This window comes from Atta colombica, unplaced genomic scaffold (assembly GCF_001594045.1).
Source record: "Atta colombica isolate Treedump-2 unplaced genomic scaffold, Acol1.0 scaffold9, whole genome shotgun sequence".
Taxonomy (NCBI): Eukaryota; Metazoa; Arthropoda; class Insecta; order Hymenoptera; family Formicidae; genus Atta; species Atta colombica.
The window spans coordinates 5,488,114-5,507,184 of record NW_017259583.1 but is presented as its reverse complement, the minus strand read 5'-3'; the positions used below and the strand labels follow the sequence as shown (position 1 = coordinate 5,507,184).

The 19,071-nt window shown below is 32.4% G+C and overlaps 2 protein-coding genes across 3 annotated transcripts; one reads left to right on the top strand and one right to left on the bottom strand.

The window, feature by feature from the left end:
• Nucleotides 1-2,322: 2,322 nt before the first annotated feature.
• LOC108693486 (cell division cycle and apoptosis regulator protein 1-like) lies at nt 2,323-11,820 on the top strand. 2 transcript variants are annotated; one of them, XM_018202471.1, is made up of 15 exons: nt 2,323-2,491; nt 3,569-3,696; nt 3,763-4,034; nt 5,132-5,383; nt 5,850-6,113; nt 6,202-6,427; nt 6,587-6,864; nt 7,613-7,868; nt 8,901-8,966; nt 9,041-9,241; nt 9,386-9,565; nt 9,640-9,990; nt 10,161-10,530; nt 10,613-10,956; nt 11,031-11,820. In XM_018202471.1, exons 1-15 carry the CDS (start codon nt 2,434-2,436, stop codon nt 11,313-11,315), a joined length of 3,531 nt encoding a protein of 1,176 aa, XP_018057960.1. In that variant the 5' UTR covers nt 2,323-2,433; the 3' UTR covers nt 11,316-11,820. The 2 variants fall into 2 exon arrangements, with proteins under 2 accessions (XP_018057960.1, XP_018057958.1); XM_018202469.1 differs by having other exon boundaries at nt 5,847-6,113.
• Nucleotides 11,821-13,500: 1,680 nt separating this feature from the next.
• LOC108693431 (mRNA-capping enzyme) lies at nt 13,501-18,545 on the bottom strand. Its single transcript, XM_018202373.1, is given in 8 exon segments — nt 13,501-13,784; nt 13,944-14,126; nt 14,205-14,390; nt 14,586-14,772; nt 15,166-15,389; nt 16,181-16,916; nt 17,004-17,136; nt 17,244-18,545. Coding segments are annotated over 8 exon segments (2,790 nt in total). The 5' UTR covers nt 18,158-18,545; the 3' UTR covers nt 13,501-13,557.
• Nucleotides 18,546-19,071: the final 526 nt, after the last annotated feature.

Below are 19,071 nucleotides of genomic sequence, written 5' to 3'. Positions count from 1 at the left end.
TTAAATCATTCACGAACTCTTATCAATTATACTTGAATCGATATTGGTTCGTCAAAAAAAATTCTGAATCCAAAAAACAATTATTAATAATATTTCTATATTAATATTTCTATATTAATATATTTCTAAATACATCAAGATTCATCTAAACATTTTTTAAAGATGATTCAGAACTTTTTGAACTGTACTAATATAATATGGATTCAAAAATAATTTAAAGACAGTTTGAATGTTGTTTCAATAATTTAAATTTAAAATACAATTATAATCAACATATAACTCAACAATATCAATTATTCTAATTAAGAATTATCTGTATTAATCACAACATGGAATATTTATTTAACTTTAAACATCTTGTTTGAATAATTATGAGCGATAATGTATGTGTATATATTAATTCGACTTTGAACCGCAACGCTTGTGATATTGTGATGCGACTAATGTAGAACCAGCTTTATGTATAAATGTTTTGAAGTATTCTAACTTCGATTGGCCAAATCGTAAAAAAATGTTTCTAATTGAGCAAATGTTTCAAAGCATTAATAGTGAGATTTTGGCTGCACCCATAGGTCAGTACATAATTACGCCAAAAGATTTCTTCCTTTCATTTGCTATTATGAGAGCCGTCTCATATAGAAACTTTTGTATCTCATATCAGGAACCCTTTTTTTGAATTAATAAAAATCGACAATTTTGATAAAAACTTTCACATACTGCAAATAAGTGTATAGCTATTATCGATTGCAAACTTTTGGCGATAAGATTTCTCTTGAATATATTTCATAAATTTAACCCTTCATTGACATACTGGGTAGGAACCACCCATAAAATTATTTTAACTCTGAAACTCAATTTTCTTTTAAATTTCTTTGTAGAACAATAATTCAATGTTTATAAAAAAATCTCTGTTTTTTCAATTCTCAAAATCGCCTACATTCAATATGCAAAATAAATACCCTTATCCAAAACCAATTTACAAACTAATTCTTTTGAAGTATCATATCTGAACAACAATTCTGTAAATTTTTAACTTATTAATATTTAACTTTTTTAATATTGAATTTTTTAAAAGTTACAATTTTTCAAAAATTTGATTCGTTTTTTCTCTATTAAACTCAAGAATTTTTTTCACAAAAACTATAATGAATTTCAATCAGAAATTTGAATGTATTCTACAGACCTTGAAATTGACAGACCCATAATTTTTTTCATATTGATTGGATTTTTTAAATGAGAATGTCAGTTGTTTAAACATTGCTTTGAGTGTGAATCACTCAGTGCGTCAAAAAAATAATCGAAAAAAGATATATGTTAACGAAGGGTTAACATATCTAAAAATAAGAGTCAAGAAAATTAAATAAATTACAAGCCTTTAAAAAAAAGACATAATATTTAGGCTTTTACTTTATATTCGAAAAAACGCAGCCGTATTGCTTTGTTGGCATTCAATTTCAATTGTCACGAAATGTAAATTTAGAGCGGATTACCAACGAGTAAACATTGCATTTATATTGCACGATTAACGATTACATTAAGATATGATTCAATTACACTTGTGTTAAAACGCGTCGCAACACTACTCAGCTCTCAATTGAGTAATTCTTCTACTTTTCATATCCCCGAGATTCCATGAAAAATTATACAAACGCGCTAAATTTAAATGATTTCGATTGATCGATCTCCATTACATTACTTTTACACGTGATTCCAAAATTTTCGACTATCATGAGGATACCTGAAGTCTGTATCACACTACACATTAGGAGATAAGGACTACAAATTAAAGATTAAATTTCGACCAATCAGAACAAAATGGATTAAAATTAAAATCGTTTTTTTTTATATAATAAAATAGAATACTCGTAAATTAAATGCATGATCCCAGTAATAATTGTTACAATTTAATAATTTTTTTATTTCAGGCTACCAGAACGAATGGAATTATGTCAAAATGACATTTTTAATAAATCTTGCATAAGTCTTTTTTTTCTATGTAAATAAAAAGTCTTATGAAAATTTTATATTAATATAATATACTAACCTTATTCTTTTTAAAAAATTCATATAATCTTTTAGCCTCCCAAATGAGAATTCTTCTAATGTCGTCTTTTTCTTATATTTCTTCTTAAAGGCCCTTATTTGGATTTCCAAACAATTTAAAAATTGATACGCACAAATTAGCATGTTTCGAAGAGACCGGCAATTATGAGAGTGGCGATTGGAGCGCGACAACTTCCGGTCGGCCGCTCCGCGACCGTGGGACGCCGCCAGAACGATTCACGCATGCGCAGTAATAATGTAATAGGGTAATACATTCCGGAAATATGGCGCCCGAATGAAAGACGCTGAGCGAGAGTGCTTGCCAGATCTGTCGTGTTTCGCACATATTCGCACAGCCGGTCCGACAAGGTCGGCCCGCCAATACGCAGAATGAGTAATCTGTCGCCGTTTGGCGGCGGCAAGAACCCACCTTGGGTCCGCAATGCAGGTGAGCGATTTTTTGACGCGTGTTTTCCCTACTGCGAGACGAATACGAACGAGGTCTTCGTCGTATCACTCTCGTCGTCGTTCCGTGTGCAACGTGACGGAAAGCTGCCAAAATCCTTTATTATTGGCTCTGCTTCATGGCCGAACATACATTCGACCGTGTGAGTGTCACGATCTTATTACGCAAGTCCGATTCGCGCTGTCGGTTGCGTTATGTTCCATTCTGGAGCACGAGAGTTGCCTTCGACCACTCGATGACCTCCAAACTGCTCGCTGCCAGTGAAACAATGCCCCAGAGGAATAGTTCACAGTAAACACCAACTAACAATAACATAACATCGCGTTAGAATTTCATGCTCGATAATAAAAATAAAAAATAAATGTAATGTGACACATGTTGTATGTAATAGTTACATTACTGAATGATAATTGTTGATGTTATTGTTAGTTAGCGTTTAGTTGTCTTTTTCTCTTTCTATTATCCTTTCTTTTTGCTGTTGATTACTTCTCATGAAAAACTTTAGATCTGTTTTCTATACTTAAGCTAGTTTATACTTTTAGAACTTAAAGTAATCTATAGGTATATTTATTTAATATTTGATCAAAATTAGAAGGAAAGTTCTACTGCAGGAATAAAAAAACTTATTTTTGAGTAAAATTAATGATATCCGGAGCAACTTGTACGTCACATAAATTTGCAGCAACATTAGATTTGCATTGCTTGAAATTCTCAAAAATTTATTTACTTAAAACAAGACAAACATATATTTCCGCATGGAAGAAAGAGAAAGCAAAAATTCTGTATGCAAAAAGTGCAAAACAACGTGAACGAATCTATTACTACACATTTGCAATATTACTAATAATATATTGCTGAAATGCTCTATATTATATAAAAATATATTGTTACTAAAATAAAACAATTTTCTGGAATGATATCTTTCCCTTTGCATATTTATAATGTAGAGAATACATAGATATGTAAAAGATTTGAAAATATATGAATTTAAATTGTGACATGTAAACTGTGATAAAAAATTTAAATTATATAATTATTTTTGATATTTTTTCTTAAAAGGACAAGGTATACAAAACATCCAACAACAAATGTTGGGCCAAGCCATGGGCAGTATCGGAGGACAGCCTATGGTGCAGTATCAACAGCAAACCCAACAAGTTTACCAACAGAGTCTAGGATTGCAGCAAGTAAGATATGGATTAACATGTTTATGTATTCAGTATTAGATTAATTATTTAAATAATTTTGTGTAGCCCAACATCACTATGGCATCAATGGCAACTCTCGGCTCGAATTTACCATCGGGTATAGCAGGACAATTATATCCTCAAGTCGCTACAGTTTCATATCCAACGCCACGGGCGTTAAACACAAATGCTTTTCAACCCTCTGTAGCTGGTGTTCCACAACAGGTGCAACAGAACGTACCTTCATCATCGACAAAACAGAGGGTTTTCACGGGTACTGTTACTAAAGTACATGATAACTTTGGCTTTGTAGATGAAGATGTATTTTTTCAAACTAGGTAAGTAAACTAGAACTTAAAAAGAAATACAATTTTCTTAAGCCTGAAACACAATGAAAATCACCGGCACACACAGTAGTCTAGTGGATGTCAAAATTAAAAATAACATAACAATCAAATTTTTCGTTATTTAATTTTTTTATAATTTCGCATTCAACAATATATTTATTATGTAATATTATGTAATATTATGTAATATTATATATTGCACACTTAAGAAATATATATCGGCTCCTCTTTTGCAAAGCAAATTTAAAAATGAAAGTTTTTGCTGCAGAAATATTTTTAGATATGATTTTCTGTAAAAATTTGGCAAATGTATAAACATATATAAACAATGGATGAAATAATGATTCTGAGGGAACATTTTCTTTGTGTATTTTTGGCAAATATATAGGCAGCGCCTGATATAAGACTGTTAAACTTTTGGAAACTCAAATAATTTTTTGGCAATTAATTTTTCAGTAAATTGTTTAAAATATTAAATTCTTGTGTGATCATTAGTAATATACTACTTTCACTTATAATTTATAGATTACTATGTTACTATGTTATTATGTTATATTACTATATGTTACTGTTTTACTATGTTTTATACAAACTCTTATTTAATAATTAATATTTCGAATATTTATTTTCAATTCCCTACACTTCTTTATTATGAATTTAACAAGATTTCGACTCTGAATGATGAATTAGTTATCTTCATTTTAATAATCGACGTATTGTTCAATTTTTACTTATCGATGTATATTATAAGATGTTAAAAGAGAGAGAGTTTTATGATCTCTTATTACAATTATTAATTTATTGTTGTTTCTCACTAGTCGTGTAACAAAATTTTGATTTTAATTTATTACATATAAGAATTGAAAAGAGCATTATTTATATTGAACTGATGAAGATCAACTAAACATCGAAAATATTATTCGTTAGTGAAATTAATTCATTAATAAAAAGATTATTACATTACAACACAATTAGTATTTGCTCTTTTTTGAAACTTTTTTTTTAATTTATTATATTTTAATTTATTATATTTTATATGCTTTTACTTTGCATATTCTACTGAGTCTCTTTTTCTCTCTCTATTTCAGTGCGTGCGTAAAGGGATCTAATCCAATTGTAGGAGATCGTGTGCTTGTAGAAGCGTCGTACAATCCTTCAATGCCGTTTAAATGGAATGCCACTAGAATACAAGTGCTGCCTATGGGTAATAATAGCAACAGTGCAAACACTCAGCAAACTAATCAGCCAAACCGTCAGCAACAGCAGCAACAGCAACAGCCAAATAGGACATCAGGCACTTACAATGCTGTACCTCCTCCCACAGAAAATCCTAATAACAGGTGGAAAAATATGTACATAATTGTTGAATAATTAACTATATTATTATATTATCTATAACATATATTATTAGCTTATATTATTATGTTATTCATTTCTGCGATATAAAGTAGTGTTTGATTTTAAATATCAAATATTTGAATCAATCTTTAACACTAATATCTTTAATATTAATATGTTTAATAGAAAAAAGCAACTTTGCAACTATTATAAGATACTTTAATGTGATTGGTTATATATTAAAATCCATTGGAGAACTAAGTATAAGAATCAATAATATTAAAAGATTTTATAATACAACTGTTTTTTCTACTGAAGCTGTTATCAAATGTTTCAAAGTTGATAACTATTTATAATATTAAAAATTTGGAAATATTTAAAACAGTATTTAAGTACTCAATGTTTAAATCCAAGTTTCAATAAATATTCCGAATATTTTATCAATGTAAAAAAATTGTATTGTAGTAGGTTTACATCAAGTACAACAAATTCCAATTCTACCAGCAACCGTAACAAAGTTAGTAGAGTACGAGAAAGATCTCCTCGTGAACGGAGAAATGACGACGAGGAAATAGAAAGAAAAAGACGTCGCGAAGAGAGAATAAGAGAACGCGAGAAGAAGGAGGATCGAAGCCCATCGAGGACTAGGAGAAGCAAATCGCCAAGACCACGCCGGCGTACGCGAGTCGTGCCGCGTTACATGGTGCAAATACCGAAAATTGCACTTGATTTGTAAGTGCAATTTATCTATTTTATGAACATGCATACCATTGGCGGAGTTTTATTGTTCCTTATTATACTCCTATTGCTCCTTATACAGGCCTGAAGCAGATGTTCTTGAAATAAGAAGACGCTATCAAAATATGTACATTCCTAGCGACTTCTTTTCCACTAACTTCAGATGGGTCGATGCCTTTCCACCGCATATGCCATTTACTCTTAATAAACCGTGCTCCTTCCATGTTATGCATAAAGATGTCGATCCGTGTAATGAAAATACAGCAGTACTGGAACCATCGGATGCTGATTATCTGTTTTCTGCGAAGGTCTGTCAAGAAGTTGTGTCACGGTTATCATTATATGATAAAATACAAGCAAGATTTTGTAGAAACGCGAGATATATGTAGCACGAGAAACTGGAATACAGACACATATTCGCATATCAAAATAATTTTATGTATTGAATATTTCTCGATTATTTTTAGGTCATGCTCATATCCATGCCCGCCATGGAAGAGATATACAAAAGATGTTGTGGTGTTTCTGAAGACAGAGATCCCGATCGTGATTACGTTCACCCTACACGCCTTATAAATTTCTTAGTAGGCTTACGAGGCAAAAACGAGACAATGGCCATAGGTGGACCATGGAGTCCTTCGTTAGACGGTCCTAATCCTGAAAAGGATCCGTCTGTGTTAATTAGGACGGCTGTGAGGACCTGTAAAGCACTTACCGGCATAGATTTGTCCAGTTGCACTCAGTGGTACGTCTTATCACGTAAAAATACTTTTCGTTGTACATCTCTGAAGCACTTCCATAGACTGCTTTTTTTTAAAGCCCCGATTCGTTCAAAAAGCAATGTGATATCACCAAATTTTTCTGCCCGTTAATATTGCATATTCTGTATTTCCGTCGATACTACTTTACAAATCAAAGGTCACAATTACGGAATTATTCTTCATTTATAAAAAATTCCATTCTTTTTTTCTAATTATCTAGGACTACATTTCTAGAGCTACATTTCTCTCATGACATAAAAACGAGTTATTAAAAAAAAAGTCAAGAACACTATATGACATTAAGCTATATATCTGACAGGTGTACTATCCACGATCTCGACAGACAGTAACTTTTAATATCAGTTCTCTGACTTGATAAAGATTGTAGCTCGATCTCTCTGCAGTGGAGGTACGTATTTATTATTCTAAACATGAGCGACTGATGGAGATTGCTGCACTGGATCCCGGTTTCGAGCACACCCTCCCCCCGTCGACGACGATACACGAGCAGTCGCGGCAGACAAATCATCACTATTGTTCTATTATTATATGATTGTGACCCACTGAGTTGTGCTTTCTCTCTCAAATGGTCTCTACGTTGTGCGCTGTACGTGGCTTTGTATGCAGTGCGTGGGCTTTACGAACAAGCGAGCGAACACTTAGCATATAAGGCAACGCTAAGCGGCATTAATCTGAGTTGACGTTTGGGTATTGTTTTTCCTTGCGGCACAGGTACCGCTTCCTGGAACTCTACTACAGACGCGCAGAAACGACCCACAAGTCCGGGCGAGTGGTACCCTCTCGCGTTGAAACCGTCATACTATTTCTCCCAGATGTTTGGAGCTGTGTACCTACCAGATTGGAATGGGACGGGCTGCAACTCAACTATAAGAAACAACTGGAGCGAAAGTTGCTACGTGCTGCCTCTAATCCCGACGATTTGGACGCTGCCAATGAAACTGATGAGGCTGCCGCCGCTGATCAAAAGGCACTGCCAACATCATCCCATATTACTTTTATAACTTTTTATTACATTATTATATATTTATATATATATTCGTGCCACCGTTTTTCCCTATTACTAAACTGGATTTTCAATAGGCTATACTTGTCCATCGATCCTATCAGTAAGTTAATCTCGGATATTGTAACTCGTCTTATTTTTTTCGTAACAGATCATACTCATCGGTTAAAAAAAAAATCATAATTTAGGTTTATTGGGTTAACGTACGGGGTATATTTCATCGATAAACAACAGTAAAATTATTTCAAAATGTAAGTTTACTTGGATTAATAGTGGATGGTTAAACTCTGTTCTTTTTCAATGAAATACATGGATTTGACTTCTTTCATAAGATGAGATTATTTTATGGAACAATTTCTTATTTTATGGAACAAGTCATTTACGATATTGCAAAACTAAAGCATTATGTATATATACAACTTTTAATAAGACAAAGTTTGTATATACATAATTAATATTAAAATTACTGTTTTATTGTTATATGTGTAAATTAACAAGAGCTCTTAATGCTCTTAATGCAAACGCTTTTAAATGTCGCAAGCAAGGATCGACGGGTAATGTATCGCTTCCTTAGCCAATGGCAGTCACATTGCATTAACAAGAGAAGCAAGCAAGCCTAGCTCGGAGAAGAGCGCAGCTGAGCCATTCCCTTTCCTGAAACCTTCACCAACATTGAAAAATCATTCAAAAATTTTCATTTAATCATCGTTTTATACTACAACATTATTGATATTATCCATAACCTACCGATCACACAGACACCAGAGCCAGGACACTATGAGATTCTAGCAGTTATTGAGTCATACTTGACGGTCATCGTGAATGAAGATATGTGTATATCGTTACAATGTGAGAGAGTGTTGAAAAAAATAGAGAATGATGAGAAAGAATGAAGAGGGAGTGGTTTCGTTTCGTTATAGGGGCTGCTTCTGTTTTGTAGTTTTTTTCTCTGGGCTTTTTACTTCTCTTTGACTAATGTGTGCTTTCTTCTTCCAGGACGATTCGATGCCTGAGAAAAAGGATCCCACGCACTATTCTGAGCTAGATCCCAAATCGATGAATGTTAGTATTTAAATATGGAATCAAAATTTTTCTATTTCTCAAATTCAAATCCAATGTTTTTTAATCAATTACAGGTGAACGAATTACGTCAAGAACTGGCAGCTCGTAATTTAAGCTCAAAAGGCTTAAAGTCACAATTGTTAGCTAGACTTTTAAAGGCTGTAAAGTCCGAGCAAGCCAAAGAAGAAGGTCGGCAAGACGAGGCGGATGAAAACGAAGAAGACGTCCCAATATCAAAGGAAGAAGAAGATAAAAAATTCAGAGATAATAAAGATGTAAGCAAACACTACTAATATACACTTAAGCAGTTTTATTATTATTAAACATACAAATATTGAATATAAAATTATTTCTTAAAAATATATATATATATATATATATTCAGGTCTTTAATATCTATTTATTTGCATTATTTTTAGCATGATGAAGATAAGAGAAAACTTTATGAACGTGAACGTACTGTACTTGAAAAGAGATATACCTTACCCGATTCATCGCACATTATTGTTCATCCCTCTAGAATGGCCAAGAGTGGAAAATTTGACTGTACAGTTATGTCTTTGAGTGTGTTATTGGATTACAGACCAGAAGATACCAAGGTAATTTATTTTGGAAATTATTTTCATTTATTTCAAAAAAAGACAATTTGTACATAAATCTTTTAAATATGTAGGAACATTCTTTTGAAGTATCTCTGTTTGCGGAACTGTTCAACGAAATGTTAATGCGGGATTTTGGTTTTCGCATATACCGTTCATTATCCAGTCTCCCTGAAAAAACTAAGGAAAAGGATGAAGATAAGAAGAAAGATAAGAAAGATGATAAGAGAGATGATAAGAAAGACGATAAAAGGAAGGAAGATGAGAAGAAATCTAGTAAGAAGGATGAAAAACGAGATGATAAGAAAAGAGAAGAAGCCAAGGATAAAAAGGATGATAAAGATATAAAATGTAAAATAGACGACAAAGACAAAGAAAAGGAGAAAAATGACGATGAAGAAGAAGATGAAGATGATGAATCAGATGTAAGAGAAAGAGACTTCATTTTTTACATTTTATACTCCATATTTCATATTAAATTATTTTCTTTTATTAACAAAAAATACAATATTATTTTGTAAGTGAGTAGCGTTTATTATGCAACAAATGATATAGTTAAGTAATTGTGTTAATATAAACGTTGTTACTTATACAGGATGATGATTCTGTAAAAGACGGTAGGAGGGACAGGGATAAAGATGGAAAAAAAAGGAAAACAAAATTATATACACATGATCCTTATCTTTTACTTTCTTTTGTATATTTTGATCAGACGCATTGTGGATATATATTTGATAAAGATATTGAAGAACTTATTTATACTCTCGGATTAAATTTGTCAAGAGCTCAAGTACGGAAATTAGTACAAAAAGTCGTTACAAGAGATTCTCTGCATTATCGAAAATTAACAGATAAATCAAAGGAGGATGACTTAAAAGACGAGAAGAAAGACGATAAAGAAAGTGACAAAGGTGAATCGGCTAAAGGAGAGAACGAGGAAGATATATTGCGTTCGCTTGCTCTCGGTAAACCATTTCTTCTTATATTTTCTTAATAAAACATACAACATATGATTAAGTATATTTAATTATTGCTATATGTTTGTAGGAAATAAAAAATTATTACCTGTATTTGTGGGTAGCGGACCGCCCTCAAAAAGAGCGCGAAGAGAAGATTGTATCTTAGAAAAAGCTAACGAAGAAACGATTCCGGAAGGTATCGTTATGTACAAAGGCTCTTTATTAGATGTAGAAAAACTTGTTAGTCAGTTGAAAAGATCAGAGAAAGCACGTTTAGATACCGAGGATCGTATGATGGAATTGCAGCACGAACTGACTGTAGTCAACGAGAAATCGATAAAACAAACTAATAGTATTAAGGGTCTTTCCGAAGACTTGAAAATGTACAAAGATAAATTACGGAGCTCAGATGAAAAGCTCAAGAAAACCTCTGTGAGTAAACTTTTTCTGTTACTTGTTTAATTTGTAAATGTAATTAAATATAAAGCATTTTACATTTCTTACAGACGGATTGCCATACTTACTTGACTGCGATAAAGAATATGTATCATGTAGCGACTAAAGCGTTACAGAGTGAGAGAAAAGTAGAGGTAGTAGAAATTCAAGATGAAAAAGTTAGCGGAGAGATAAACGGCTCTGAGATGGAAAGTAAATTTAAAACTGATACCAGGTGGGGAGATAACAAAATCCAAGTGAAAAAGGAACCCATCGATGTAGACAAAGATAAAAAATCTGACAATAAAACTTCTGTCAAGAGAGAAATTGTCGAGGCAGATAAGGAAAAGAAATAATTACATTAGCTATTTATCATAATATAGACAACATACGCACCAACACGAATAAAAAAAAGTTAATTTTATTTCACACATACGTGTGCATGCACGTATGCTGTTAGTGATAAAAAAAAGAAAAATAAAACAGATGCAAATATCAAGTGGTTTATCCAACACCAATAAGTGATCGAGACTCGATTTTGTAACTTTTTTCACTCGAGTGATAATATATTGTGGCATCTTCAGTAAAAAAAGAGAAGCACTTCAATCATAACAATTCATAGGTCATTAAAATATCTTACGCAATTTTTTGCATTATTCATAATGAATAAATTTTTAAAAGGGCTTATAAAGTACCATTGATCTGCCATTAAGTGCCAGATATTGATACACCGATATTATAGATTCAAAAGTATATTATGTCACGGTTATTTAACTCAGATAAAAAGATTTTTACTGGAAATAATAGTACACAAACATGAAAAAGATTGCGTTTCTATCATTATTTCACTACTTGTTCATTTTACACAACATGAAATCACTTCTAAAATAAAACTTATTTATAAGAATATGTTTGGAATCTTTTTGTGTCTTTTAAACTTAAGTTATAATTAATATAATATTATAATATTAAAATACATTTTTGTTCATTATTTTGTATGTATCATTCATTATTTCTTAAACAATATATGTTTCTTAATGAAGACAGATTGATAATTTTAATTGCTCTAACATTTAACGCAATAAACATTTAATGCAATAAATGTAATATTACAAAATGATAAAGTTACATCAATATTTGATTTCAGAAATGTCTGTATTATTGCGTTTTTATTAAATTTTGCGGAATTCTCTCTATCTCGTGCGTTGCTAATCGATGTTCATAATATAATTAGCACAGCACAAAGTATTTAAAAAAAAGTTCTTTTCGAATGCGTTTATATGTGAAAAATTATCAGAATTGTTCAAAAGTAATAAAAAAAATAATTTTTTTATAATTTCTAGAGTAATGAATCGTTTATTACTGTGTAGCAATAAAAATAATTTCTTTTCTAGATGAGAAAATGTGTTTCGAAACAATTCAAATCGATGAGCATTTCTTTTCATAAGCTAATTTAAATACGATAAATTCATATATAAATTCATATATATAATATACTTTAAATTATTCATTATACGTCCAGCAGAGTGTCAAACACATTTATTCAAAAATTATGTACTACACAAAAACGTGTTCTCGAGCGTAAGCGATCATGCGTGATCGCGCGTTCCACTCCCAATTTTGCAGTTTACAACTCACGATGCCAAGGATACTATTTTGTACATAGTTTATCTATTATATAGAAATTTTTTGTAGTTTGTTAATAGAAAGCCACATTCTTATCAAAAAAAGGGAGTAAAAGGTAGCGTTATACGAGATTATAAAATAAAATGCGCGAACAATTCTGAATCTGTGTATGTTAACATTATACAAATCTTCTTAAAAAGAAAATTGTAATTATCTCCTTGGGCACATAGTAGTCAAGAACAATGATAACAATAAAAATTGTTTAAACAGTGACGTGTGTAATTTATGATACACTCTCTATTGATTCACTCTCGAATACAAACTAATTTTATTTTACATTTATTCGGTCTATTGAGATTTAATATAGTTGCGTATATTTAACTCGAATATTACTTTTCCGTTGAATTCAATATACAATGAAATTTAAAGTAAATATAGAAAAAAATCTGAGTTTTTTAATTTATCATAGTTTTTTCGTAATATCTGATGAAATGTATTAAAATTTACGTACAGAATCTTTTTGGAATGCATACAATTTTATCATATTTGTTGTAATTTTATTATATGTTTATTATATGTTTTGTACATGGAGTTTGAAGTTTTTTTGAACTTTTCAAAAACATTTTATGATCTAAGAAGATAGAGTGAGAGTAGGATAAAGTTAAAAGAACAGTTATTCCCAACGTCATCTACACATTAGTCTCAATGACAATAACATTTAATCTTTAAATTTTAACTGTAGATACATGCATGCGCGATGAACTGTAGATGACATTCAAGAATGAAACTTTAGAGATTGATGCATACGAAAATTATCTTTATTTGCAGAAAATAGGTAAATTCATGTATTAATATTCATGTATTAATATAGGTAAATTCATGTATTTACATGATTTAGAAAGCATTAGACCCCGAGATAATAACTTTATTTATATCTTCAATCTCGTAAAACGATAGGAAGGAGAATTAATGTCATTCTGAACATTTCTCGCCCATCTTCTCAAGCAATTCCTTGTTATCGCGAATCATTTTTTCCAAACGTTCTTTTGTTGCCTGCGTCTGCCTCTGCTCCAGTTTACGTTTAGCAGATTCTATTGCGGTTCGATATCCTGTGACATTACGGAAAATTTTGATGTGCTTATCGCCTGCAGCTAACAGATATTCTCCCATAGCATCAAATACCAAGCATGTTATGGGTCCTGTAAAAGATATTGAAAAATTCGTCAAGTTCTTTCAAATCCACATTGCTAAAACCTCATAGAAATTTAAAACAGTGTTTTTAATACAGAATAAATAAGTAGTTCCTTCCAATATTAAATTAGATTTCTATGAAGGCAACAATTGAATTATAATTTTACCAAGGAAAATATCTTCTATGATAGTGTCCAGAACACCAGTAATAGTAGAGTAGAAAGATATAGATGATCTATGGGCGATCACGAGGACCTCTGCGTTTGGAGATAAGGCAAGGCTTGCTGGTGCAGTAGTGTTCCAGGTGCCAGTCATCAAAACATGTGGATCTTCTCCTTTTTCGAATTCGACTAGAAAAAAACAAGTGTGTAAGAATTTCATACATTTCACGCTTAAATCTGTCATTTATCAGAGATTTATTACGTTACTTTTTGTATTGTAGAAACGATATGTCCCATCCTTGGACACAGTAGCCATGTGACTGGTGTCGGCGCTGAAACCGAAGTCGTGAACCCCAGATGAGTGTCCGGCGAGGTCAAATGCTTTAGCCACTGTCTTGAACTCGCCAGATTTACTGAAGACCACCTCCCATACGTTCACGTCCGGTGTAAAACCTTATGAATGGATTGATCTTATTAAAATATTTGTATATTTTTCTCATGCTATAAAATGATGTAACTTTGATCTAAAATTTAAAAAAATGTCTAGATAGCAATGTATCCAAAATCACAAGACGTCTTTAAGACATTATCTCATTTTATAGTAGCTGGAACTAATTATATTTAATTACGGCAAAATGCTTTTTTTACCCGAGGCAGCAACGAATCGGCCGCAAGGTGATATGCGTGCACGATAAGTAGATCCTAAATGCATCTCCACCGTTGCCAACGTCTGTCCTTTCAAGTCCCAAATAATAAGATCGTTCATTTTACTGCACGTGATGATGTACTTTCCAGTGCACGCGATATCCATTCCAACGACATCTTCAGTATGATGCTATAATAATAAAAAAAATTGATATAAAGCATAAACGAATTCCACAAAATAATAAATTTCATAAATATGACTATGTGAACAATCTTAAGAGATCGAGCATAAATAAAATATATGCATTAATTATATTAATTAAAAGTTAGAAAGTCTATAAGAATCTATGAAACTTTACAACACGATTATTCTAATGTATATATTAATTATTGTAAATAAACAAAATAATTCATACGAATAATTGCGTTGATTCTCCAGACTTTTTTCTAACTTTTTAATTATTATTACAGAGCTTTATTTTAACAATAATATTCTATTATTATAGCATTTTGAAATGATCTCTCTAAGAAAAATGGCAAAATAAAGAAATATCTTGGACAAATAACATAAAGATCGTAATACCTGTGGAAACTCCAGAGCCTTAGTCGCAGAGGCCAAGTGACCATCTGATTTCTTCGCGATCTTGTATACTTCGATGGCATTAGCCACGGCCTTGTGAATAATAAATGCTTTTCCATCCGGGGACCAGCGTATCAAAGTTGCGTGATCAAATTCTATGTTAATACGCAGAGATTTGCGATCTTTTGATGTGAAGTCTTTCGTGTACCACAACAACACAGTACGATCTGCAATAATGCAAAATATGGAAATAAATAGGATGAATTTGAGCTACATAAAAGAATTCTTAATTACGTTATCTTTAGTACCGAATGGTCGATATTTTTCGATTTTCTCAAAGAAATAAAGTTCATAAACAAATTTGATTTTATTCTTATTTTTTTATGAGAAATTATTTTTTTTTCTCAGTTATATTCTTTATTCTGGAAAATAATGTTATTATATATAGAATAAAATATATAAAATAGTAGATATTAATAATTAATAGTAATATTAATCTTGAACAAATTGACAAAAATCAAAGAAATATAATTGATCTTTTACAAATCTTTTATTAATTAGGAATATTAATTAAGTGATACGGGATAAATAATTAATAAATCGTGAATATTATTACAAAACCTTTTTATTCAACAATGAATAGTCTTAATTCAAAATATGTGTGATACAAATGTGTGTTGAAACAAATTGAAATAATCTGATGAAAAGATAATCCTGATCAAGAACGGTATTATATTTATCACAAAATTAATTAGGAATTATCGTAAATATTTGATCTTACATGCATTTCGTTTTCTTCTCTATTCTCTAGCAAAAAACCATATCATGCACTTCGTTATCTTCAACCTATTTAACAATCCTAAAAATCAAATTGATTGAAAGTTGCTAAAATTAATTTAAATCTCTATGATAAACTCCCCACATTCTAATTAAATAAATATAGATCATTTTAAGTCTTCATTCTTCGACATTGCAGAGATATAAAAATCTTGATACATTTACAATTAATGATAATAACCCATCTAAGATAAATTAGGTTTTTTGTTTGGTGGTGGCATAAGTTCTGAATCATCTCGTGCAAATCTGTATTTCTCGATATAATCTAAAAGCCGTTCCTTCGTAACGGGTTTGTTGATGCTTTTGCATACAGACTCGGCAGTTTTAATGGAATTAGGAAACGACTTGTCTATTCGTTGACGCATGAAGACCCATTGACCATTTTCGAATTTGCACTCGACAATCGCGTTGTCCAAATCTCTCATATGCTTGGTAATCTTTATCGTGCCGTATGGCGTATTCAGTCCTCCTACAAAAAGATGACCAATCTTTCGCGGCAGAATTCCCATGCCCGATTCCGTGACGATTTTCAATTTAAAATCTACGGAGTTTAACGACAATGGTTTCCATTTTAAGACCTCGATGCACACTCCCGAGCAATACTTTTCCTTGGCAGGTTGAAATATTAAGCCATCTGGTTCGTGAGAAAGCTGTTTAGCGAATTTCTCGCCCAACAAATTTTTGCTCTGTGTTACATCCCAGAAATATTTCAATCGCACGGAGAATGGTTCCCGTTCCTTTATTAATCGTCCCTCCTTCATAGCTCTTAGTCTACCAGCGATTATTTTATTTTCGATAATGGAGTAACGATCAGGATGGAACGGTAATTTACTAACATCCTGTCCATCGTACATGATAACATCGTAAACTAAATATCTAGGAATATTTTTGCCCCTATCTTTGTCGATTACCATTTCCTGTAAAATTATGATTTTATAAATACAATTCTAATCATTCATTTTTACAGTTCTTAAAATAGCTTTCAGTACATAGCTGTAACTTACACCGTCCATCAGAGTATCTCTCAAATTTCGGTTTTCTCGTACATGAGGAAATGTTAGTCCAGTTACTTCGAAAACGCTGTTTTCCCTATCTATAAAAAATATCTCTCCATCACCTTGTACTAACATCATGTATCTAAACAAAAAACAGTTGACAAAGCTTTTAAATATAATCTGTATATGTTTATATGTGGAAGCAATATCAAGAAACACTTAATGTGTACAAATAAATTTCTAACTGACCTTGTGCCATCAGCTTTCCAAGATACTCTATATGGCTTTGTATGTAACAGCATTATATTGTCACAATCCATGGATACAGGCTGAGAACCAGGAAATCCTGAATCCTTCCATCCGCAGATGTCTTGGACTCGCCTCTGGATTCCAAATAGCTTCTTTTTTTCCAAGATAGGAGTAACACCAGGTACACCAGCCATAAAAATTGGATTTTTATTAAAAATTTCACGTCTCTTCCTCTTGCCTTTCTCATCCTGACAATCTTCATTCTCCGTGCTTGGTCCTTCATCTGTATCCGGAATATTGGAATCATCATATTCCAGACACCATGCCGGTCTCGCAGGTGGAGGTGGAGCATCTGCCTCATCATCATATCGTTTATACAGCTCCTTTATATAATCGGCTTTGTAAATTCCAGGAGGTCTTGCAGTGGCAAACTCTGCTAAGCCAGCATCAACACTGGTATTATCTACCTCTACTAAGTAACTGATTATAAGAAAGCCAGTCCTGTTGAAACCATGTGTGCAGTGCACGCCAATAATCTCCAATGGATTGTGAGCAATGAAACTACTACAGAGTTGTACAAAGGCTCGAGTCTGCTCCTCGGACGGAGTCTCGCCATGACCACGACATTGCAATTTCACATAGCTACAATTGTAATCCTCTATGGTATCTTTATCATAAAACCTTGATGTATTAGTCAAATCTATCCACAAGCCCATCTTCAATTTCTGACTTTTCAGATTTTCGAAGAACATATCTACAGTGAATCGACAACCCTCAGGCACCTGGCTGTCATAGGCCGAAGATAGAGGCGTCTTAAAAGCTAGAAACTTGCCTTGGATCAGCCTCATCGCTTTGCGTGGACAATCGAGCCAGCGAGGTGGAACTCCCCGACCAACTCTGTTCTCGCTCGACATTTTCGGTTGATCAACTTGTTAAGGACGAAGCATACAATGTAGAAAAGAAGATGTAGAAAAAGAGATATGCAATGCGTCGCAGCTTTGAGTCCTTCAAAGAACAGTCCAGCATTTGGACTCGCTTGGTGCCAACGAGAGATAATAATTACTCAACCAGAAGTTTCGCAGTCTAACCTACTTCTTCATCTTCCGAGCATTCGTCACTTGCGGCGAGACTTTCCGGCGTACTTTCGCTACGTCATGAAGTTGTACTTGGTCCGAAACCGGAAGCAAGCTTTGGAATTAAAACCGGCGAGCCGATCTTAATCCATAATTGTGGAATATCACCAAAATATGCGGTAAGCAACGACATCAACCATGGTATCCGCCATTGCGTGTACTGCGCGTCTTCACGTCGTAGACTGACATTCGATTTTCTATCGATAAATTCTCGATTATTCTCGATTTTGTCATTGCGATTGCGGCGCGCGAAATATAAATATCGAATTTCGCGAAAGAAAGAAATAAAGGGCAAGAATTGAAATACAAATTTTTCAAATTATTAAATATTATAAATATAATATTAATAACAAGAGACAACGTGAATTAATTTAGATTTCTCGCTATCCAAAAGATTAGTCATCTCGTGATGTAATAATATCCGTGAGTGAGCAATAAATCACTCTCTGAACTATCAAATTTGTATTGGAATTCTCTGACATCTTATCGATCATTGTCGTGATTGTTAACTAGAGATAGCTAATGAGAACCGCGCTTTTTTCCAGGATTGTTCTTGCTTTGCTATTGGCTAACGATATAGTTAATGATCGTATATATTCTTTCTTTTCAAGAATAAAGCTCCTGATTTTTTACATTATGATAAGACAGATGTAATTACTTCATTATTATTATTATTCTTTTATTTAATTCATTAT

Coding starts and splice junctions, on each gene's coding strand:
- LOC108693486 (XM_018202469.1), top strand. CDS start 2,434: ATGAGTAATCTGTCGCCGTTTGGCGGCGGCAAGAACCCACCTTGGGTC. Junction 5,384..5,846: donor ACAGAAAATCCTAATAACAG/GTGGAAAAATAT, acceptor ATTGTATTGTAG/TAGGTTTACATCAAGTACAA. Junction 6,865..7,612: donor TTGTCCAGTTGCACTCAGTG/GTACGTCTTATC, acceptor CTTGCGGCACAG/GTACCGCTTCCTGGAACTCT.